General features: G+C 39.2%; 1 protein-coding gene across 1 annotated transcript in view; it reads right to left on the minus strand.

Moving 5' to 3' along the window:
* NOD2 (nucleotide binding oligomerization domain containing 2) overlaps positions 1 to 24,305 on the minus strand; it is a 241,511-nt gene that overhangs the window by 187,923 nt on the left and 29,283 nt on the right. The window contains exons 2-3 of the mRNA XM_053699516.1: positions 17,549 to 18,064; positions 14,977 to 15,082 (exon numbers count right to left, since the gene is read on the minus strand). Coding sequence (XP_053555491.1) covers positions 14,977 to 15,082; positions 17,549 to 18,004 — 562 coding nt within the window. The 5' untranslated portion in view covers positions 18,005 to 18,064. The remainder of the gene's footprint in view (positions 1 to 14,976; positions 15,083 to 17,548; positions 18,065 to 24,305) is intronic.

A 24,305-nucleotide genomic window follows, 5' to 3' on the forward strand; every position in this document is an offset into this window, starting at 1 on the left:
CCTCACCTGTTTGCCCCATACATGCTTGACACCATCTGAACCAAATAAGTGTATCTTGGTCTCACCGGACCACAGGACATGGTTCCAGTAATCCATGTCCTTAGTCTGCTTGTTTTCAGCAAACTGTTTGCGGGCATTCTTGTGTATCATCTTTAGAAGAGGCTTCCTTCTGGGACAAGAGCCATGCAGACCAATTTGATGCAGTGTGCGGTATATGGTCTGAGCACTGACAGAGAGAAAATGTGTAGGCGCTAGGGATCCCTAAAAGCCAAGTATAAAATGGGACCCCAATAAGATACCCCTGGTGAAGCAAGTTTGAAGAAAGAGGATATATACTGGTGCTGAGGAGCTAGGGTATTAAGTCTATAAATAGATATGTATCTCAAGTGTCTGGTATATAATGGCACAGATTTATCAAATATATCTAGGTTACACTAAAGACTAGCTCGAAATAAGCAGATTACAATAGTGCCTGACAGGCTTACCCCCCACTCTTCAACCTCTGCAGCAATGCTGGCAGCACTCATACGTATTTTCCCAAAGACAACCTCTGGATATGACTTCTCTGGTTGACCATGGCGAGGCCTGTTCTGAGTGTAACCTGTCCTGTGAAACCACTGTATGGTCTTGCCCACAGTGCTGCAGCTCAGTTTCAGGGTCTTGGAAATCTTCTTATAGCCTAGGCCATCTTTATGTAGAGCAACAATTCTTTTTTCAGATCCTCAGAGAGTTCTTTGCCATGAAGTGCCATATTGAACTTCCATGGACCAGTGTGAGAGAGTGTGAGAGCGATTACACCAAATTTAACACACCTGCTCCCCATTCACACCTGAGACCTTGTAACACTAACAAGTCACATGATACCAGGGAGGGAAAATGGCTAATTGGGCCCAATTTGGACATTTCCACTTAGGGGTTTACTCACTTTTGTTGCCAACGGTTTAAACATTAATGGCTGTGAGTTGAGTTATTTTGAGGGGACAGCAAATGTACTCTGTTATACAGGCTGTAAACTCACTATTTTACATTGTAGCAAAGTGTCATTTCGTCAGTGTTGTCAAAAGAAAAGATATAATAAAATATTTACAAAAATGTGAGGGATGTAATTCACTTTTGTAAGATACTGTATATCTTTAAAGTGCAAGGAAGACCAACAAAGGGATTGAAGGCCCTATTTTTTTGTGGCTGAGAACTTATTTAACTTTTAAGAATAAATACACTACATAGAGAGTTGGGTTAAGACCACAAGGTCATATTTATTAAACAAAACGGAAACAACCATCAACTTCACCTTAAAGGTAAAGAAACTGGCAGCAAGCGGGACCTAGCATTATAACCCATGGTTACATGTTCACATGGCTACAACGCCTTACAGGGAACAATGTTGTTCATTAGAGATCTACAGCCAAACTACTCTAAGAGGAGCACCCTCAGGCTCGGTCCTGGGGATATCGCTCTTCCTCATGGCCGTCACTCACATAGTCAATAGCCTGAGACCAGATTGCCCACCTAGCTAGGATGTGGACATGCAAACTCCAAACAGAAGGCCTCAGGAGGTTGAGTCGCAAAACATGACCCCCTATAGAGAGCCAATAATTACCATTCTGATCTTACCACCTCTTAGTCGACTAATCATGAGGGTGTCAGAATAACTAAGGCGCCCTAAAGGCACCTAACAGATCCGCTTGCCTTAATCAGGGAGGGAGGTGAACAGGCTTCAGGATGCAGGTGAAAAGAGGCTGAGGCCTTCCAATCTTTCCTGGGTACTTATACTGGTAAGCATTGCCCTCCCCTCAATCGCAAAATAGTTGTTGCCACGCATGCCAGCTCACTCTTAAAAGGGCCTCACCCCTTAAATTAATTCTAGTCTAAGGTCTTACATTTCCATTCTTTGCAAAGCTTTGCTGAGGAAGTGGAGAGGAAAAATGTTTGATTTTCTAAATTTAAAGGAATATGAAATGTATTTTGTGATTTAGGCAGAGCATATCATTTAAAATAAAGCATCTGCTCTTTCATATAGGCGGGGCAAAAAAGTTGGAGTAATAAGTCCCTTTAATTTAAGGGGAATTTAATTGCATTAAATGTCCCTTTAAGCAGGTAATAAGGCAATCTTATTTATTAATGCTTAAACACATCTAAAATGCACTGTCCCTTGTTTATGGAAATTGCTTATAAAATATTATTGTTTCTGTAAAATGTAGCTTCCCCTTCAGTAATTAAAGAGAGAAAAAAAACAGGAATGCGAGTTAGTTCAATACATTATCGGGTAGATTACGAGTTATGCGCGCTATAGGGAAATTAACAAACGCAACAAAAGTTGAGTTAATTTAACCCCCTATAGCGCAGCCATTACAAGTTTTGAAACAGCCGTCTTGTGCGTGAAATATGGTGCTTTTAAGCTCCATACCGCACAAAATAAATAAAAAGCTCTGTAACGCAGCTCCCCGACATCGCCGCAACTAAATAAAGTTATTAACCCCTAAACCTCACATCACTACCACTAAATAAATCTATTAACCCCTAAACCGCCAGCCCCCCACATCGCAACAACCTAAATTAAACTATATTAACCCCTAAACCTAACCCTAACGTAACCCTAAACCTAACCCTAACACCCCCTAACTTTAACATAATTAAAATAGAAAAAATATATAAACTTACAATTATTAACTAAATAATTCCTATTTAAAACTAAATATTTACCTGTGAAATAAAACCTAAGATAGCTACAATATAACTACTAGTTATATTGTAGCTAGCTTAGGTTTTATCTTTATTTCACAGGAAATTTTGTATTTATTTTAACTAGGTAGACTAGTTAGTAAATATTTATTAACTTTTTACTAACTACCTAGTTAAAATAAATACAAACTTACCTGTGAAATAAAACCCAAGCTGCCTTACACTAAAACCTAACATTACAAAAATAAAAACCCACCATTACAAAATAGAAAACACTAAAAATTACAAAAAATAAAAAAAAACTACCATTACAAAAAAATAACAAACAAAATTATACAAAATAATAAAAATCGTTCCTATTCTAATACCCTTTAAAAAAAACACCCCAAAATAAAAAGCCTAATCTAGAATAAACTACCAAGGGCCCTAAAAAGGGCCTTTTGTGGGCCCTTAAAAGGGCCTTTTGTAGGGCATTGCCCTAAAGTTAACAGCTCTTTTGCTACAAAACAAAACAAACACCCCTAACAGTATACAAACCCTCACCCCACAAACCCACAAAATAAAAATAAATTAAAACCTAATCTACCCAGGGCATTTGTATGGGCATTGCCCTTAAAAGGGCATTTAGCTCTTTTTCCTGCCCTTAAAAGGGCATTCAGCTCTTTTGTGAAATGTCCAAGCACTAATCTAAAAATAAAAACCCACCCCAAAGCGAAAAAAATACTTTACACAAAATAACAAATTATCTAAAATAATAAAAATCATGCATATTCTAATACCCATTAAAAAAAAAAACACCCCAAAATAAAAAACCTAATCTAAAAATAAACTACCAATAGCCCTTAAAAGGGCCTTGTAGGGCATTGCTCTAAGTTAAACAGCTCTTTTACCTAAAAAAAAATAACAAACCCCCACTAACATTACAAACCACTACCCTCCCAAACCCACAAAATAAAAAAAACTATCTAAAAAAACCTAAGCTACCCATTGCCCTGAAAAGGGCATTTGTATGGGCATTGCCCTTAAAAGGGCATTTAGCTCTTTTGCTTTGCCCTGAAAAGAGCATTTAGCTCTTTTGTGAAAAGCCCAAGCCCTAATCTAAAAATAAAAACCCACCCCAAATAAAAAAAAATACATTACACAAAATAAACACATTTTCAAAAATAATACCCCAAAAAAACATTAAAAAACCTAACACTAACCCCAAAGATCCACTTACAGTTTTTGAAGTCCCACTTGAACGATCTTCATCCAGGTAGCGAGAAGTCTTCATCCAGGCGGCCTCTTCTATCTTCATCCAGGTGGCGAAGTCCCCATCCAGGTAGCGAGAAGTCTTCATCCAGACGGCCTCTTCTATCTTCATCCCGGCAGCACGGAGAGGGTCCATCCTGAAGACATCTGGCATGGAGCATCCTCTTCATACGGTCCCCGCCGTATACTGAATCTTCAATGAAAGGTATGCAATTCAAGATGGCGTCCCTTGCATTCCTAATGGCTGATTTGATTTTGGAAATTCAAATCAGCCAATAAGATGAGAGCTACTGAAATCCTATTGGCTGCTCAATTTAATTGGTAGTTAGTTTAATTTTAGTTTAATAGTTATATTAGTTTAATTATTAGTTTAAACTTAGTTTTTTTAATTTGACAGGTAAGTTTTAATTTAATATAGGGAAATTGTAATTTTAATATAAAGTTAGGGGGGCGTTAGGTTTAGGGGTTAATAGTTTAATTTAGTATATTTCATTGTGTGGGGCTTGCGGTTTAGGGGTTAATAGGTTTATTATAGTGGCGGCAGTGTAGGGCTTAATAACTTTAGTATAGTGGGGGCGATGTGAGCGGGTGGCGGCTTAGGGGTTAATAAATTTATTATAGTGGCGACGATGTCAGGAGTGGCAGAATAGGGGTTAATACATTTTATTAGTGGCGGGAGCGACAGATTAGGGCTTAATAAGTTTATTATAGTATTTGCGATACGGGAGGGCCTCGGTTTAGGGGTTAATAGGTAGTTTATGGGTGTTAGTGTACATTGTAACACTTTAGTTATGAGTTTTATGTAACAGTTTTGTATCGTAAAACTCATAACTACTGCTTTTAGATTGCGAAACGGATCTTGTCGGTATAGGCTGGAACGCAAGCTTTTTAGCCTCACTGCAAAACTCATAATGGCAGCACTATGAAAGTCCCATGAAAAACTTAATTTTTACGAGTGTGGTACTGATGTTGCGCTACAGGCTTAAAGGCTTGCGGTACAGCTATACCGACAGGACTAGTAATGGCTGCGGTGCTGTTTTAACGTTGAAATGACAATTTTTTCAGCGTTAAAACACGAACGCATAACTCGTAATCTAGCTGTATGATAATACAGGAAGGGAGTTAAACTTAGCTGCTTGGATTTATTACAATTCCTTGAATTCTATAGTGGTAGCTAGAAGCTTACATAACATGCAGAGACCACCTTTATCATCATAAGAAACAAATCAATATATAGTCCCAAAGGTTCACAAAAACCTAGAAAACCCTCCTGGATGACCTATAGTTGCTGGTATTTTTCTAAATAAAATCTTGTCTTCCCTAGTTACACAGGGTAAATCCTGCATTAAAGACATTTAAAAAAAAAAAATCTTATTAAACAGTTCAACAACATGGATCATAAGGTGTTGTTTTCTATTTGAGATGTTACCTCCTTGTACATTGTTATCCCCCATTCGGTGGACTTTGACTGTGTGCTGAGAGCTTTAACATCCAGTAAACAATATCATAATTCTCAGTTGGATTTACTTGTAAAATTACTGAATATGGTCTTAACCAATCATTTTATTTATTTTCAATAAGACCTTTTTTTATGCAAAAAGCTGGCACAATGACGGGGTCTAATGTGTCCCCATCTTATGCCTGCCTAGTTATGGATGCAATTGAAGAAAAAATTGTGTATGGTCATCCACTATACAGACTGTTTTGTCTGGGATGGTACTGCTACATAGATGATTTGTTTATTGTGTGGCGGGGCCCCCCTGACAAGCTGTTGGAACTTAAAATGGACTTGGAAAGAGATTTTCCTTTTTTTAAATTCAGTTGTAAGAGTGATTACCAACAGGTGGAATGTTTGGATACTACTGTCTCTAAGTATAATGACAGACTCATAACGGATTTATTTGTTAAGTCCACCTATCGTAATATACTGTTACATAGGAAAAGTTTTCATCCCCAGAGTGTTTTAGTGTATACCTAAGTCACAGATGATGCGTGTCACTAGAATTGTCTCTGACCCTGAAAGAAGATGGTTAAGGTCTCATGAGATGAGGGAGAAGTTTGTACAGCAAGGCTACAATAGACAGGAAGTCCTCAATATTGAGGATACAATTTGTAAGTACCTTTAAGACAATGAGTAAATAGATTTTTGGTATTATTAATAGAAACTGGTTCCTTTTGCAGGAAGCATGACCTGAGATTAGAGAATTTAAAGAAATCCCTAGAGCCTCATTTCGAAGGGGTAACACAATAAGCAGAAGATTGTTGCATGCCAATTTTAACAACACCACTGAGCAAAATACACTATTTTTTGGCACACCAAACATGGAACTTTTCCCTGCCTTGGTTGTGTGCAGTGTAATCGCATAATAAAAGGAAGTTCAATTTCTACATATATGGTGTATGCACTTAAATGCCAATGTGGACTTTTATATGTAGGGGAGACCACTCAAAAAAATCAATGAATCTACAGCCCATTTTGAAATGGGCCACCAGGCAAGTCATCTTAGATTCATGGTTATTGATAGGACTCAAAAGAAATGAAGAGGTGGTGACAGGATTAAGGACCTACTTCATAAAGAAGCCAAGTTGAATTGGTGATTAAACACAATGGGCTCAATAGGGATTTCAATTTACTTCCATTTATTTAGAGCTTAGGCATCAAGGCTTAATTAGTAATTGTATTTATTATATTTATGGTTGATAGAATGTTAGGTGATTTTTGATGTGCAAAGTTATTGCATTACCTGTCCCTTTAAATTGAGCGATTAGCTGATTTTGTTTTTAACTAGTTGTTCCAAAGATAACCTGAAAGGAGGGGGTTAAGAGATATGTGGTAATTTGATAAACTTGCGTGACTCACTTTGTATGTAAGATATAACTCCTCCCACTAGAAGTTGATTGGATACCTATTTTACATGTGCATTATAAAATGTATGTTGTGGTCATTGTAGGTCAGCAAGAGAAAGGGGCAGGTGCCCCAAAACATTGCTCTTTCTAATAAAGGTTTGCTCTTATTTACGAGTGCCACCTTCACTTCTTTTTACTGAAGAAATCAACAATTTAATTAATTATAGGTATATTAAAAGGGAGATGAAACCCCCAAATATTATTTTGTGGTTTAAATAGAGAATACAGTTTTAAAAAAAGGTTTCAATTTAGTTCTATCAAATTTTCCTTGTTCCCATGATATTCTGAGTTGACAAGATGCCTAGGTAGGTGCCTGGAGCACTATATGACAGAAAATAGTGCTGCCATCTAGTGCTCTTACAAATGGATAACATTCTTGCAACACTGCTGCCATATAGTGATCCAGAAATGGTCCAGTTCCTAAGCATACATCCATGCTTTTCAATAGAAGATACCAAGAGAACATGGAAAAATGTATAATAGAAATAAATTAGAAATTGCATTCTCTATCTGAAAAATGAAAGTAAAATCTGGGGTTTCATATACATTTAAAAAAAAAAAACTGCAACAAGATAAAAACTTTCTTAGTAAATATATGAATCTGATGTTAGGTGAATACAAACTACTTTCTACATCCAAACCAGTGACAAGCTTTTAAAATTAAGTTTTTGTTTGTTTTCCTTTTCTAAAAACATTGAAAGCCATCGCTGTCCCCAAATGCACTCTCTCATGAATCATGTAAAAACAATTCATGCACGGATGTCAGCTACAAAACTGGAGGAAAGTATTGGAGGTTGAGGTGCATTCTGCAAATTCTAAAGATGGAATTTTTAAATGCGGTAATAAAGTTAGCTTAGCTTAAAAATCAACCAAGGTTTTAAATGTCCATTTATTGCACATTAACTAGAACAATGTTTTTCTTCTGGCTGATCTGCCTTTTAAAAAGGATTGTGAAGACAAAATTAAACTTTCATGATGATAATTCAAATAAAGCATGCAATTAAAAAACAAACAAAAAAAACTACCAATTTACTGCAGTTATGTACTTTGTTTTTTTGGTTTTTTTTTTTGAAGAGTAAATCTATGTAAGCTCTAGAGGATGTGATTTTAGTGCTCTATGGTAGCAGTGTATGCAACAATGTTTTACATTGCTATAAACATTGTGCAAGTTCTTAAGCTTATATCAGCTACCTAAGTTTAATCTTCAACAAACGATACAAAAGATCAAAGCAAATTTTATTATTGCCTGAGTGAAAAAAATACACATTAGTTATAAGCAGTATTGTGCGAATTAAATGTTGTGCCTTACTTTTGCTTTAGCCGCATACATTTTGCTTAAAGGGACATTATACACTAATTTTTTCTTTGCATACATGTTTTGTAGATGATCTATTTATATAGACCATACAGTGTTTTTTTTGTTAAATGTATAGTTTTGCTTATTTTTTAATAACATTGCTCTGATTTTCAGACTCCTAACCAAGCCCCAAGATTTATGAGAATACCGTCAGCTACCTTCTCCAGCTTGTTCCTGTTTGTGTAAAGGGTCTTTTCATATGCAAAAGAAGGGGGAGGGTCTTATTTCCCACTTGCAGTGGGCTTTCCAGCTACCTTTTCAACAGAGCTAAACTGAAAGCTTCTAAGTAAGTTTTTAAACAGTTTTATACTGAATTTTTATATCAGTATCTGTGCATCCTATTCTTTATAGTAGTGTCTATTACATGCAGTTATATGAAAATGAGTGTATACTGTCCCTTTAAATGAAGGTTTTTGAAAATTCAATTTTTTGTTTTTTTCATGTGTTTAGCTTGTAATTTATTTATTCAGGAGGTTTTAACATTTCTAATTAAAACTTTTCTAATGGATTGGAATGGCTTAGAAAAAAAAATATTTTTACACAGGATTTGCGATGACTATATTGTCAAGGGCTACATTAAAATTCCTAACAAAAAAAACCCCCATTTATTTATGCCATGTAGTTAATTTACAGATCAGTGGTTTACCCTGCCTGGGAGTTTAGATGTTCCCCTAAAACAGGGCATACTTTCAAAATCTAAGTATATCTATCCTATGTGAGTGTGTAAAATGAGGCATCTAGGTACACTATAAACAGTGTCTACTTTTAGACCCTTATTGCCAACAAGTGAGGTATGTAAATAAGACCTAAGTTTAAAAGTCAAAAAAGGCAGATGCCATATGACTTAGATACTTCCTGTACTGCGCTGCTCTGTTGACCAAGCATGTCTCTCTCTAGGAAAGGTTATGACCGCCCTTCAATCGTCATACCTGTTCTTGGTATTGCTCTCAGAAACATTTTGGTAAGAGTAATCAAGCCCAGGCAGCATTTAATGAGAAGGTGCTGTACACCCTAGTTTCTAAACTTGGGGCACTCACAAGGGGTACTCCAAGCATTGCCCTTCATTATTGGTTTTTTTTTCTTCGGATTAAGCTATAGTAAAGATATGACAGAAAGCTGTGTTTCTCATTTCTTCCCTCAAGCACTCATAACAGGACAGATTGTATTTCCCTGCCCATGTTGATACATTGGGGGATATTTATCAAAGGTCTGGCGGACCTGATCCGACAGTGCGGATCAGGTCCACCAGACCTGGCTGAATGCGGAGAGCCCCCTGCAGATTTGCGGCCAATCGTCCACCAGCAGGGAGGTGTTGATTTTTGGCAATGTGTGTCCGCCTGCTCAGAGCAGGTGGACAGGGTTATGGAGCAGGCTCACCAGAAACACGGGCCCTCAAGCTCCGTCTGGAGCTTGATAAATGGGCCCCAGTGATTCACCAAAAATTGGTAAAACCTAAGGCCTAGATTTGGAGTTTGGCGGTAGCCGTGAAAACCAGCGTTAGAGGCTCCTAACGCTGGTTTTAGGCTACCGCCGGTATTTGGAGTCACTCAAAAAAGGGTCTAACGCTCACTTTTCAGCCGCGACTTTTCCATACCGCAGATCCCCTTACGTAAATTGCGTATCCTATCTTTTCAATGGGATCTTTCTAACTCCGTTATTTAGAGTCGTGTCTGAAGTGAGCGTTAGAAATCTAACGACAAAACTCCAGCCGCAGAAAAAAGTCAGTAGTTAAGAGCTTTCTGGGCTAACTCCGGTTTATAAAGCTCTTAACTACTGTGCTCTAAAGTACACTAACACCCATAAACTACCTATGTACCCCTAAACCGAGGTCCCCCCACATCGCCGCCACTCGATTAAATTTTTTTAACCCCTAATCTGCCGACCGCCACCTACGTTATACTTATGTACCCCTAATCTGCTGCCCCTAACACCGCCGACCCCTGTATTATATTTATTAACCCCTAACCTGCCCCCCACAACGTCGCCGCCAGCTACCTACAATAATTAACCCCTAATCTGCCGACCGCAAAGCGCCACCACCTACATTATAGCTATGTACCCCTAATCTGCTGCCCCTAACACCGCCGACCCCTATATTATATTTATTAACCCCTAATCTGCCGCCCTCAACGTCGCCTCCACCTGCCTACACTTATTAACCCCTAATCTGCCGACCGGACCGCACCGCTATTATAATAAAGTTATTAACCCCTAATCCGCCTCACTAACCCTATAATAAATAGTATTAACCCCTAATCTGCCCTCCCTAACATCGCCGACACCTAACTTCAAACATTAACTCCTAATCTGCCGACCGGAGCTCACCGCTATTTTAATAAATGTATTAACCCCTAAAGCTAAGTCTAACCCTAACACCCCCCTAAATTAAATATAATTTTAATCTAACGAAATTTATTAACTCTTATTAAATAAATTATTCCTATTTAAAGCTAAATACTTACCTGTAAAATAAATCCTAATATAGCTACAATATAAATTATAATTATATTATAGCTATTTTAGGATTTATATTTATTTTACAGGTAACTTTGTAATTATTTTAACCAGGTACAATAGCTAAAATAGTTAAAATAATTACAAATTTACCTGTAAAATAAATGCTAACTTAAGTTACAATTAAACCTAACACTACACTATCAATAAATAAATTAAATACAATTCCTACAAATAAATACAATGAAATAAACTAACTAAAGTACAAAAAATAAAAAAGAACTAAGTTACAAAAAATAAAAAAATATTTACAAACATTAGAAATATATTACAACAATTTTAAACTAATTACACCTACTCTAAGCCCCCTAATAAAATAACAAAGCCCCCCAAAATAAAAAAATGCCCTACCCTATTCTAAATTACTAAAGTTCAAAGCTCTTTTACCTTACCAGCCCTGAACAGGGCCTTTTGCTCTTTTGCCTGTAAAAAAAACATACAAAACCCCCACCAACATTACAACCCACCACCCACATACCCCTTATCTAACCCAAACCCCCCTTAAATAAACCTAACACTAAGCCCCTGAAGATCTCCCTACCTTGAGTCGTCTTCACCCAGCCGAGCCAAATTCTTCATTCAAGCGGAGCAAGAAGAGGTCCTCCATCCGGTAGAAGTCTTCATCCAAGCGGGGCAGAAGAGGTCTTCCATCCGATTGAAGTCTTCATCCAAGAGGCATCTTCTATTGTCATCCATCCGGAACGGAGCGGCAGCATCCTGAAGACCTCCGACGCGGAACATCCATCCTGGCCGACGAATGATGGTTCCTTTAAATGACGTCATCCAAGATGGCGTCCCTCGAATTCCGATTGGCTGATAGCATTCTATCAGCCAATCGGAATTAAGGTAGGAATATTCTGATTGTCTGATGGAATCAGCCAATCAGAATCAAGTTCAATCCGATTGGCTGATCCAATCAACCAATCAGATTGAGCTCGCATTCTATTGGCTGTTCCCTCAATGGAATTCGAGGGACGCCATCTTGGATGACGTCATTTAAAGGAACCGTCATTCGGCGTTCAGTCGTCGGCCAGGATGGATGTTCCGCGTCGGAGGTCTTCAGGATGCTGCCGCTCCGCTCCGGATGGATGACGATAGAAGATGCCTCTTGGGTGAAGACTTCAATCGGATGGAAGACCTCTTCTGCCCCGCTTGGATGAAGACTTCTACCGGATGGAGGACCTCTTCTTGCTCCGCTTGGATGAAGAATTTGGCTCGGCTGGGTGAAGACGACTCAAGGTAGGGAGATCTTCAGGGGCTTAGTGTTAGGTTTATTTAAGGGGGGTTTGGGTTAGATTAGGGGTATGTGGGTGGTGGGTTGTAATGTTGGGGGGGGTATTGTATGTTTTTTTTTTACAGGCAAAAGAGCTGAACTTCTTGGGGCATGCCCCGCAAAGGGCCCTGTTCAGGGCTGGTAAGGTAAAAGAGCTTTGAACTTTAGTAATTTAGAATAGGGTAGGGCATTTTTTTATTGTGGGGGGCTTTGATATTTTAGTAGGGGGCTTAGAGTAGGTGTAATTAGTTTAAAATTGTTGTAATATATTTCTAATGTTTGTAAATATTTTTTTATTTTTTGTAACTTAGTTCTTTTTTATTTTTTGTACTTTAGTTAGTTTATTTCATTGTATTTATTTGTAGGAATTGTATTTAATTTATTTATTGATAGTGTAGTGTTAGGTTTAATTGTAGATAATTATAGGTATTTTATTTAATTAATTTATTGATAGTGTAGTGTTAGGTTTAATTGCAACAGGTTAGGATTTATTTTACAGGTAAATTTGTAATTATTTTAACTATTTTAGCTATTAAATAGTTCTTAACTATTTAATAGCTATTGTACCTGGTTAAAATAATTACAAAGTTACCTGTAAAATAAATATATATCCTAAAATAGCTATAATATAATTATAATTTATATTGTAGCTATATTAGGATTTATTTTACAGGTAAGTATTTTGCTTTAAATAGGAATAATTTATTTAATAAGAGTTAATTAATTTCGTTAGATTAAAATTATATTTAATTTAGGGGGGTGTTAGTGTTAGGGTTAGACTTAGCTTTAGGGGTTAATACATTTATTAGAATAGCGGTGAGCTCCAGTCGGCAGATTAGGGGTTAATAATTGAAGTTAGGTGTCGGCGATGTTAGGGAGTGCAGATTAGGGGTTAATACTATTTATAATAGGGTTAGTGAGGCGGATTAGGGGTTAATAACTTTATTATAGTAACGCTCAGGTCAGGTCGGCAGATTAGGGGTTAATAAGTGTAGGCAGGTAGAGGGGACGTTGTGGGGGCAGATTAGGGGTTAATAAATATAATATAGGGGTCGGCGGTGTTAGGGGCAGCAGATTAGGGGTACATAGGGATAATGTAAGTAGCGGCGGTTTACGGAGCGGCAGATTAGGGGTTAAAAATAATATACAGGGGTCAGCGATAGTGGGGGCGGCAGAATAGGGGTTAATAAGTGTAAGGTTAGGGGTGTTTAGACTCGGGGTACATGTTAGAGTGTTAGGTGCAGACGTAGGAAGTGTTTCCCCATAGCAAACAATGGGGCTGCGTTAGGAGCTAAACGCTGCTTTTTTGCAGGTGTTAGGTTTTTTTTCAGCTCAAACAGCCCCATTGTTTCCTATGGGGATATCGTTCACGAGCACGTTTTTGAGGCTGGCCACGTCTGTAAGCAACTCTGGTATTGAGAGTTGAAGTTGCGTTAAATATGCTCTACGCTCCTTTTTTGGAGCCTAACGCAGCCATTCTGTGGACTCTCAATACCAGAGTTATTTTAAAGGTGCGGCCAGAAAAAAGCCAGCGTTAGCTACGCGGGTCCTTACCGACAAAACTCTAAATATAGCCGTAAGATTCTAGATTATTAGTAACATAATATTGCTTACCTTATCATGCACTAAAGTGTCTGTAAGAGTTTATTTTCCTCTTTTTTTAATGTAAGATGCACAATAAAGGACCACTATCAAAGTGTGTACATTCTTTTTTACATGCACACTTTCTGAGGTTCCAGCTCCTAATGAGCATGTGCAGAAGTGCACAGTATATAAGCATACACATTTTATGATTGGCCGATGGCTGTCACATGATACAGAGGGAAGGAAAATTAGATTAAAGGGACAGTCTACACCAGAATTTTTATTGTTTTAAAAGATAAATAATCCCTTTATTACCCATTCCCCAGTTTTGCATAACCAACACAGTTATATTAATATACTTTTAACCTCTGTGATTATCTTGTATCTAAGCCTCTGCAAACTGCCCCTTTATTTCAGTTATTTTGACAGACTTGTAGTTTAGCAAATCCGTGCCTACTCCAAGATAACTTCACTTGCATGAGCACAGTGTTATCTATATGAAACACATGAACTAACACCCTCTAGTGGTGAAAAACTGTTAAAATGCATTCTGAAAAGAGGTGGCCTTCAAGGTCTAAGAAATTAGCATATGAACCTCCTCAACTAAGAATACCAAGAGAACAAAGCAAAATTGGTGATAAAAGTAAATTGGAAAATTGTTTAAAATTACATGCCCTATCTGAATCATTAAAGTTTATTTTGGACTAGACTGTCACTATAACTTTAAAATTTGCCAGAAAATATTCTACTGCTAATTTCAAATTCAAATTTAGTGATTTTGCATTGTCTTTTATTATGCATTTGTCAATTATAAAATTGTACTGTATTAAAGGGCCATGAAACCCACAGTTTTTCTTTCATGATTTAGAAAGAGAATGCAATTTTAAACATCTTTCTAATTTACTTATATTATATAATTTGTTTTATTCTATTGATATTCTTTGCTGAAAAGCATATCTAGATATGCTCAGTAGCTGCTGATTGGTTGCTGCACATAGAAGCCTTGTGTGATTGGCTCACCATGTGCATTGCTTTTTTTTTCAACTAAGGATATCTAAAAAATGAAGCAAAATAAATAATAGAAGTAAATTGTAATGTTGTTCAAATGTGTATTCTCTATCTGAATCATGAAAGAAAGATTATGGGTTTAGTGGCCCTTTAATTGAGTCTAGTAAGGAATATTACAGCATCTGTGTGAGACATGTCTAGTTTATATCATTTTTTGCACAATTATATCACTTTACCAATGACCTAGTAGCTCTAGTAGTACACTGTTGAACGATCCAGTTCATGCAATGAGAATTCTAAGATATTAGATCCTGGTAAGTAGTTCCTTGATTTACAAAGCATTTTAAGATTATATATATACAGTATATATGTTTGCTAATTAATTTAAAATGTTACTTACAGTCCGGAACAGGAGCTGCTTCTTTTTCTAAAGAGTTGATGAAGTGAATCAGACATTGTGCAGTCTCATTGTTCTTCACTCTGAGTAGATCCAGAAGTCTTCTGGCCTGAAAGAAACATTCAATAGGAATCATAGGTGCAGCAGAAGATTCTCAGTGCACACACACGTGCACACATGTGTACACACGTGCACACACACACAATTAAAATACTATGCACTAAAAAATAATATTTTTCACTTTAAAGCCGTGGATACAATAGAAAAAAAATGCCATTCACCATTTACAGCATCAAATTTAAATACTCATTATTAACAAGTAGTTTTTGTGAATATTTTTGAAAAATTAAAATAGAAAACATCTGAGTCTCACAACTGCAGTTAGGAACTGTAACATTATTAAAGTCTAAGCTCTTGGGAATGAAAACCTACATCCTTGAACAAATACGTTTATTTTGTGGTATACACCATCAATCACTACACCAACCCCCAATGTAAAACTGTTATTCTTTCCAGTCTTATAGAATGTAAGAGAATTCATTCATTCATTAATGGAGTATCAAGCACCTTCACAGACACATTTTGACAATAGAGGTAAAAAACTTGTCACAGCACTTAAAATATATGCAATAACATAGTATAGTATTGTATACATATAGCTTAAAGGGACAAGAAACACATTTTTGTTTCCTTTCATGATTCAGACTGAGCATGTCATTTTAAACAACCAATACCAAGGGAATGAAGCAAATTTGATAATTGAAGTGTATTGGAAAGTTGTTTCAAATCACGCTGTAGAAATCATGAAATAAAAAAATTGGGTTTCATATCCCTTTAAGTTGTCATTTACATTTTAAAAGCATGCAAATTTAAAAATAAAACTACCTTTTTTTATAACCACAGAGCTTCACTATATGTGTTTCTTCTTTTTTTCCTGTGAGGTTCACCTGCTGAGCATTACCGCCGTGATTACCGGGGACTTTTATACTTTTTTGTGCACCATCACATTTGTTTTTGTATTTTATTATTTCTTATATTGTGATTTAAGCAAGTTTATATATTGTTTTTTTGTTCTTTTGGATATTAAGAACAGACAATGACACTTCCTGTGGCACTGGGGTCAAAATCGCTCAGAGACTGCATTAAAGGGACAGAATAATCCAAAACAAACTTTCATTATTCAGATAGGGCATGTAATTTTAAACAATTTTCCAATTTACTTTGATCACCAATTTTGCTTTGTTCTCTTGGTATTCTTAGTTGAAAGCTAAATCTAGGAGGTTCATATGTTAATTTCTAACCGCTTGAAGGCCGCCTCTTAGCTCAGGGCATTTTGACAGTTTTTCACCACTAGAGGGTGTTAGTTCATGTGTTTCATATAGATAACACTGTGCTCACACACGTCGTGGAGTTCCTAGGAGCCTGCACTGATTGGCTAAAATGCAAGTCTGTCAAAAGAACTAAAATAAGGGGCAGTTTGCAGAGGCTTAGATACAAGATAATCACAGAGGTAAAAAGTATATTAATATAACTGTGTTGGTTATGCAAAACTAGGGGGAATGGGTAATAAAGGGATTATCTATATTTTAAAACAATAAATATTCTGGTGTAGACTGTCCCTTTAAGTTTGCTGTCTTGATCGGTAACTTACATTTAACTTGAAATGTGAGTGAAGCTCTTTTAGTCAACCAGAATCAGCTGTGTGTGGACCCTGGATCAAATGTCAATTCCCCAAATTAAAACTAAAATATTACTTTATTTCTCTTTAAAGAAAATTGTAAACACTTTACTTTGCAACAAAATGTATCCTCTACAGAGTATCTGAAAATATAATTTATTATTATCCACTTCTCCCATTTGTGGCTAGATTATGAGTGGAGTGCTGTTGCGTGCGAGCAATAAAGGGTAAATCATGGCTCTTTGCGCGGGTCAGAAGAAGCGAGCGTATTATAAGTTGTATTAAACGTTTTGCCTTGAGCACAATTTAATGTAACGGGCGTCAGTTTAGCGTGACTTCAGAGCTCTAGTTTACTGTTACGCTCGACTAAAAAGTTTACAAAAAACATCAAAAATACATTGTACAGTGCAGTTACACTCATAATAAAACCGTATATAATAAAAATTATTAAAAAAAATTGCATAAATAGTTATAAGGGCTGAAAGATATGAGGTCTCAGGTGTTCAAAAACAAAAGGTCTGCAAAGGGCTTTATCATAATGATACATACAGGTACATACACATGTCTGCAGATTATGTATACAGATTTTAGAATTTTCCCACTTTTCTCACTCCATTTAAGTCTAGGTTAATGTGTTCGCGATATTCAAAAGTTTAGTTTTTTTTGTAATACAAGCGCAACCCCATTTAAAGTGCGAGCGGGAGCGCTCATTTGAATGAAATCTCAAGGCAAAGAGAAAGTGATAGCAATGGGACAACAAAAAGATATGCAAGATATATACAGGATATCTCCCCACCAGATGATAACATTCCTAGAGGCTCAAAATATGGAGGTTACTCCACACATATTTTACTGTTAATCCCTAACATGATTTTTTTTTTACCTCACTATCATTACCTGTTGTGATGTTGAAAATATAGGCAGCCGGATAGCTTCAGCTTCATATTTTGAAATGCAGTCATGTTCCAAGAGATGCTGGAAAACAGAATCCACATAATTATGGATTATTCTGACAATTTGGGGCCTTTGTTTCTGCAGATGCTGAGTTAGTTGAGATAGGTCTTCTGGAGCCTTTAGAGGTGATAATTCCACATGAACCTTCTCAGCTTCCGTAAGTGCATCATTAAAAAGACTACAGTTCTCTTCACATTTGCAACAAATAATATCCAAGAGGTCTCTGACCAGTTTTGACAAGGGGTGTCCAACAACACTAACATTCTCATATTCTTCCCAAGTGAGGACGTCCCATGAGAGCAGATAGTCAAGCAAGCGCTCAAATGTCTCCACAGACCCTCCTCCAAGGGTAGCAACCAGCTGAGATCTCTGAATGCTGATAAGCTGCTGTGCCGACATCCCACATCTTGATCAATTCGAGCAACTTCAGGTGTGCAGAGACAAAGCACCTGGAACATCCTGAACAACGGGGAAAAATGTAAATTAATTATTCAAATCTATAGTTTTTTTTTAATGGAAACAATAAACATTTGAAAAGAAAAGCAAAGTGACAGAAATAAAGCTTTTCTTGAAGTTAAAGGGACAGTCTAGTAAAAATGTTATCTTGTTATCCCCTTATTTTAGTTCTTTTGACAGACTCAAAGAATATAATACAATTTTAAGCAACATTACAATATACTTGTATTGTTTAATTTGCTTCATTCTTCAGATATCCTTTGTTGAAGAAATAGCATTGCACATGGGTGAGCCAATCACATGAGGCATCTATGCGCAGCCACCAATCAGCAGCTACTGAGCCTATTTAGATATGCTTTTCATCAAAGGATATCAAGAGAATGAAGCAAATTAGACAATAGAAGAAAATTGGAAAGTTGTTTCAAATGGCATTCTCTTTCTAAATCATGAAAGAAAAAAAAAAATGGGTTTAATGTTCCTTTAAGCAGTAGAACTTCATAACATTATTCTATATGCAGGTTGCAGGGCTCAGCTTTCCTGCCTCACTGCTTCTCTGTGCTGTCTAGAAGGTTGTGGAGAGTCATGCAACAGAGACAGAGTACCAGGCTGCTTCCTGCACATGCTCATTGCTGGCTATATGCAGAGGAATAATAAACACACATGTACTGTTTTATACCTAATATGCCCACTCCTCTAATGTCAATCAAAAGACATGGCTCCTGCATACTTTATGACATCCAATAAATCCAGCTAACAAGACAAGGGTTTATTAGGTTTCCACTAGTCCACTGGTTCAAATCTGTCCTCAGGCCGAGTCCCCAACAGGCCAGGTTTTCTGGTTTAGCAGCTGATTATTTTCACCTGTGTTCTAGTACAGAAAACATGACCTTTTTAGGGAAGCCTGAGGACAGGTTTTAAAACCAGTACAATAGTCCCATGTTTGTAACAAATTGCAGAGACAGACGATAAATTGCACTGTTTCATCTGTGTGTGTGTGTAATTTTATTTATATATATGTATATATATATATATATATATATATACACATACACACACATACAAACACGCTTACGCACACACATACACACTGACAAACATATTTAAAAAGGGCGCTAGGACCATGGTACTACTTACTTACGTATGGAGTAGAGACTCATCTCTGGCAGCTTTATGCTGGTGTAAATCTGCTGACCACTATCACAGAGCTGACCTGAGGATCTCTGTGTCAACTGCTTTACTGATCACAGTTGAAACATTAAGAGCAGCTTTAAATTTGTTGGGTAAATTGATAATGAACAGGAGTTTTAAAGCTGCTATGTTTTAGTTGTGATTAGGGATATCAAGGAAGTGCCCTGACTGCACCTTGCATGGCTGCACTGACAGTACCACCCCCATAAAAAGTAGCCTGCCTACCCCAATAGTGCACTGGGAAATCTCCCAGGAAAGTCTGGCCCTGTGTGTGCTCATTGAAGTGAGTACCTAAATAACAAAATAAATCAAGTCTTTTTCCTTAAATCAGCTCTTTATAGGACAGGAGCGGTCTGTCTGGGTTTTACACTAACTGGTTCAGGCACTGAAATGCTGCCCCCTGTCAAATGTTGCCTGGGTTCATTGGACCCATTTGGTCCCATGGTTCTGCCAGCCCTGGTGAATGATAGCTTCTGGTCAGGAAGAATATAGAATTATATATACACATTACACACAGCTGGGAAAAGAAGGATATCTCCATATGGTAATCAAGTACTTTACTCTGCATCTGGCTCTATTCCATGATGCAGTAATGACAATTAGTTAGTGCTGAGATCTGTGTTTGAAGTCAGTCACACCGATACGCATTTTACTATACATCTCTGTGAGTGGCAATGCTTTTCTGATAGTTGTGGAATTGAAGGTATAATGTAAATGATCCCTTTAGATAGTATTAAATGGCAATACAATTTATATGTGTCATGGATACCAGGATGCTAACTAAGGTGACCCCCTACCCCCTACTACCTGGCTCCTCACTCCTTTTCCCAACGGTTTTGGCCTTTTCATGGTTTACGTGATTTCCCAAACACTTCCTGTTTGACCTGAGCCTCACCCAGTGAGTCGCTCCACCACAGCCTCCACTTACCTACCGGTGACTCCCCAGTACCCCCAGATGCAGCAGGGGGTACCGGGAGCCACTCTGGGCCCAGTTCACCCCGGAGGTGCTACATCTGTAATCAGATGATTCATCGCAGAGCCCACTGTCCGGCGGTGGAAAAATCAAGGAATCCCCCTCCATCTCAATGGACAAGAGCACCTGCTGGGGGCTACAGGGCCGCCACCCACTGTTTAGAATTGGAGAACCCAGCTGACTATGCCAATTGCGCAGAAGAAGAGGTCGGATCCTGCATGAGGTGGACCCCGCACAAGCCGCGACAGGCGACAACCTCTGCACCACTGCCAGGTCATCTGGATCAATGGCCAGCCGGCACAGTGACTACGAGACAGCAGGGCAACTGTTACCCATGTCCAGTCACACATGGTCACCAATTCGGACCAGACACGGAAATCCCTTACAGTTCATGTGGCTGGCTTAAGGTGCTCCGGATCCCTAAAGCACAGGTTCACCTGGATTGGGGTGCTGGCTTCCATGCTGTGGAAGTATTTTAACCATTTACCCACCGAGGTCTTGCTGGGAAACGACCTGGGGCATCTCGCCTCCTCCTTTGTATGGAACAGCCCCACGGATGCTTCCCCAGTTACCACAAGCCAGCGAGCCGGATGGCAGGCAACCGCATACAATCTGGGGATCCAGGTAACCACTATGCCCCGAAACCTACCCCAACCACTGACCAGATTTCCTAGGCGTCCCCCACCGACTTCGCCCAAGAGACATTGAGAGACCCGATGTTAGCTCTCTGCCGTGCCCAAGCAGGGACTGACCCAGAGGGCCTAGGAGGAGACGGGTTTGAATCGGAGGGAGGGAGAAGAGAGAGAGGGGGAGGCAGGCAGATGCCCAAGCGCCAGATAGTGGTACCACAAAAGTATCGGTACGACCTGCTGCGTATAGGCATGACATTCCCCTGGCAGGACATGTAGTAATCACTAGGACCCTCACGACTGACTCAGCCCTTTTTTTAGCCGGGGGTTACAGGGGATTTTAGGCAGTACTGCTGGACCTGTGATGTTTGCCAGAGAGTAGGCAAGACAGGGGACCACTCCAAAGCCTCCCTGCACCCTATCCCTATCATTGACGAACCCTTCAGCAGAGTAGCTGTAGACATTGTTGGTCCCTTGCCCCATCCCAGCCCCTCTGGGATAAAGTATATACTGACAGTGGTAGATTATGCCACCTGATATCCGGAGGCAATCCCCCTGTCCAATATTTAGGCAGAGACAGTGGCCGATGTGCCACTCTGGATATTTGCCAGGGTGGGTTTCCCCGGGAGGTAATCTCAGACCAAGGAACCCAGTTTACTGCTGAGCTCAACCATCAGTTATGGGGGCTTTGCGGGATAAGACCCCTGCCGAGCTCTCCATTCCACCCCCAGACTAATGGGTTGTGGGAGAGGTTGAACGGGACCCTGAATCAGCTGTTTAGGACATTCTCGGCCTCTCACAAAGACTAGCAGAGATACCTGCCACACCTCTTGTTCACATACAGAGAGGTGCCCCAGGAATCCACTGGGTTGTCCCCCTTTGAATTAGAGTATGGCCGGAGGGTAAGGGGGCCCCTAGACCTACTTAGAGCCCACTGGGAATGATCAGTTGGGGAGGAAGGGCACTTCATTGTGGGGTATGTCCTGGAGTTCAGGGACTGACTGAAGGACCTTGTCGATACGGTGCGAGAGAACCTTCAGGTTGCCCAAGGTAGGCAGAAGCAGTGGTATGACAGGAATGCTTGTAACCAGACCCTAGACATAGGGCAGAAGGTCCTGGCCCTGAAGCCTGTCAAGACAAACAAGCTACAGGCAGGAACCCTATTGAGTGGTAGAGCAGCTGTGTAACACAACCTATTTGGTAGCCAAATTCTCAGATGACCGGGTCCGCCAGACCAATTATGTGAACATGCTGAAGGCTTACCAGGAGAGGCCAGAGGAAGTAGCCACCATATGTCCTCCGGCTATAGAGGACTCCGAAAGTCTCCCCATGTTGGAGCTACCTTGGCGGAATAGGGCACCAACAGGCATAGGTGACATAAAGCTAGACGAGAGGCTAGGGACTAGGCAGAGGGAGCAAGTCAGACAGGTGCAAGAGAGCCGACGAGACATGTTCTCCACTGAACCTGGGTATACAACAGTAGCTGTACACCGAGTGGAGATCCCAGGACAGGCACCCCTGTGGCAGCTCGCATACCGGGTCCCTGATTCAGTTAGGGAAAATATGTGCAGCGAGCTCTGGGAGATGATGGATACAGGCCTTATTAAACTGTCCAAAAGTCCCTGGGCATCCCCGGTGGTACTAGTACCCAAACGAGATGGGACCACTCGGTTCTGCATAGACTACCGTAGGCTCAATGACAGGACCACAACCGATGCCCACCCTATGCCCCGTGTAGATGACCTCCTAGATTGCATCGCCCACAGCAACTTCCTGACCACCCTACACCTCTGCAAGGGGTACTGGAAAATCCCCCTGGACCTGGAATCCATTCTGAAGTTGGCATTCATCATCTCATTCGGACTATACTAGTTTAAGGTCATGCCATTTGAGATGAAGAATGCTCCGGCAACCTTCCTGAGGATGGTTGATGGCCTCCAGGATTATGCCTGCCCATACCTGGACGACATTGCGGTCTAGAGCGATAACTGGGAAGACCATCATTCTGGACCGCATCAAGACTGTAGGTCTGACGCTTAAGCCAGACAAATGTATGGTAGGGCGCTTGGAGGTCCAGTACCTTGGGCACCGAGTAGGCTGTGGAAAGCAGCAGCCGAAGCTGGTCAAAACTGAGGTAGTCACATACTGGCCCACCCCCAAGACCAAGACCAAGGTCTTAGCTTTTCTAGGGACTGCAGGGTACTAATGGAAGTTTGTCCCCAACTACAGTGCCCTTGCCAAACCCCTGACTGACCTGACCCCAAAAACAGTTGCCCCGACAGGTCCTGTGGTCCTGTGTGAGACCGCCTTCCAAAGCCTTAAAACAGCTCTAACTTCTGACCCTATCCTGGCCACTCCTAAGTGAATGCTGTTCTGACTAATAATGGTGTAAAATGTATTTCAGATTCCTTGTGTGTCTGATAATGTTCTCACCTTACATAGGCTGTATTGAAATTTCAAGTGTAAATGGTGTCTCTCCAGGACAATAAAGCTTCTAGATTCAAATTCTATAATATATATATATTTATTGAATAAAAGATTCTTGTTTATTAAATGAACGATTCTTATATATGAGATCAAAATAATGATGATCTATTCACAAGTGATAATCAGTTAACAATTTAAAACATTTGGTAAAATATAAAATATGATAGTACAATATTAAAAACACCGGTGTTCTACATAAACAAAAAACTATAAAAACTCAAATTAAGATAATATAAGCAAGCAGGTGTACTCAGAAGATAAAACCAAAAAATAAACAGAGGAGACTCATGTACCTCTAAGCGTATGACTATCAAAAAACATATATAAATGCATATGTGAGTATAAGAACCATATGTCTGGTATCCGTTAAACTAGCGTATATATATACACTTCACAGATGTATAAGGGTTAAGCACATATTATACAGTTCCTTATTGCTTAAATGTTCTGGCAAAACATGGGGTGGTTATCCTTCCGTCAAAAATATATTTGAGCCAATGTATATTGAAACAAGTGTGGCAAAATGTAGCCAGTAATATGTAGCTGCAGTGTTATTTCTTAGATTTCAGCGTCTCTGTTTTTTAATCAGAGGTAGGTTTACATACGGTTTTTTGCTTGGTGTAGCGATTCCTTCCTTAAAAACAGTGCACTGTTGACGTCTTCCCTCTGCTGTGCAGAAAAAGCCGGTGGAGTACTACGTCCCTTAGCCTCCGTTTACCAGATACCTGATTGAACCACCTGTAGCCTTTTTATCTGGATCTCCCAATATAAAAAGGCTACAGGTGGTTCAATCAGGTATCTTGAGAAAGGCAGAACGCCGAAACGCGTAGAAACCTGATCACTTGAAATTAAGAAGTGAGCCAAAACAACTCAGCTCCAGAGGAGAACTTTGTCAGCTGTGATAACAGCAAGGAGACCGGTGAAAATAAAGACCGAGTCTGGGTTATACACTCACAAAGAAAGAAGC

This window comes from Bombina bombina, chromosome 1, assembly GCF_027579735.1.
Source record: "Bombina bombina isolate aBomBom1 chromosome 1, aBomBom1.pri, whole genome shotgun sequence".
Classification (NCBI taxonomy): Eukaryota; Metazoa; Chordata; class Amphibia; order Anura; family Bombinatoridae; genus Bombina; species Bombina bombina.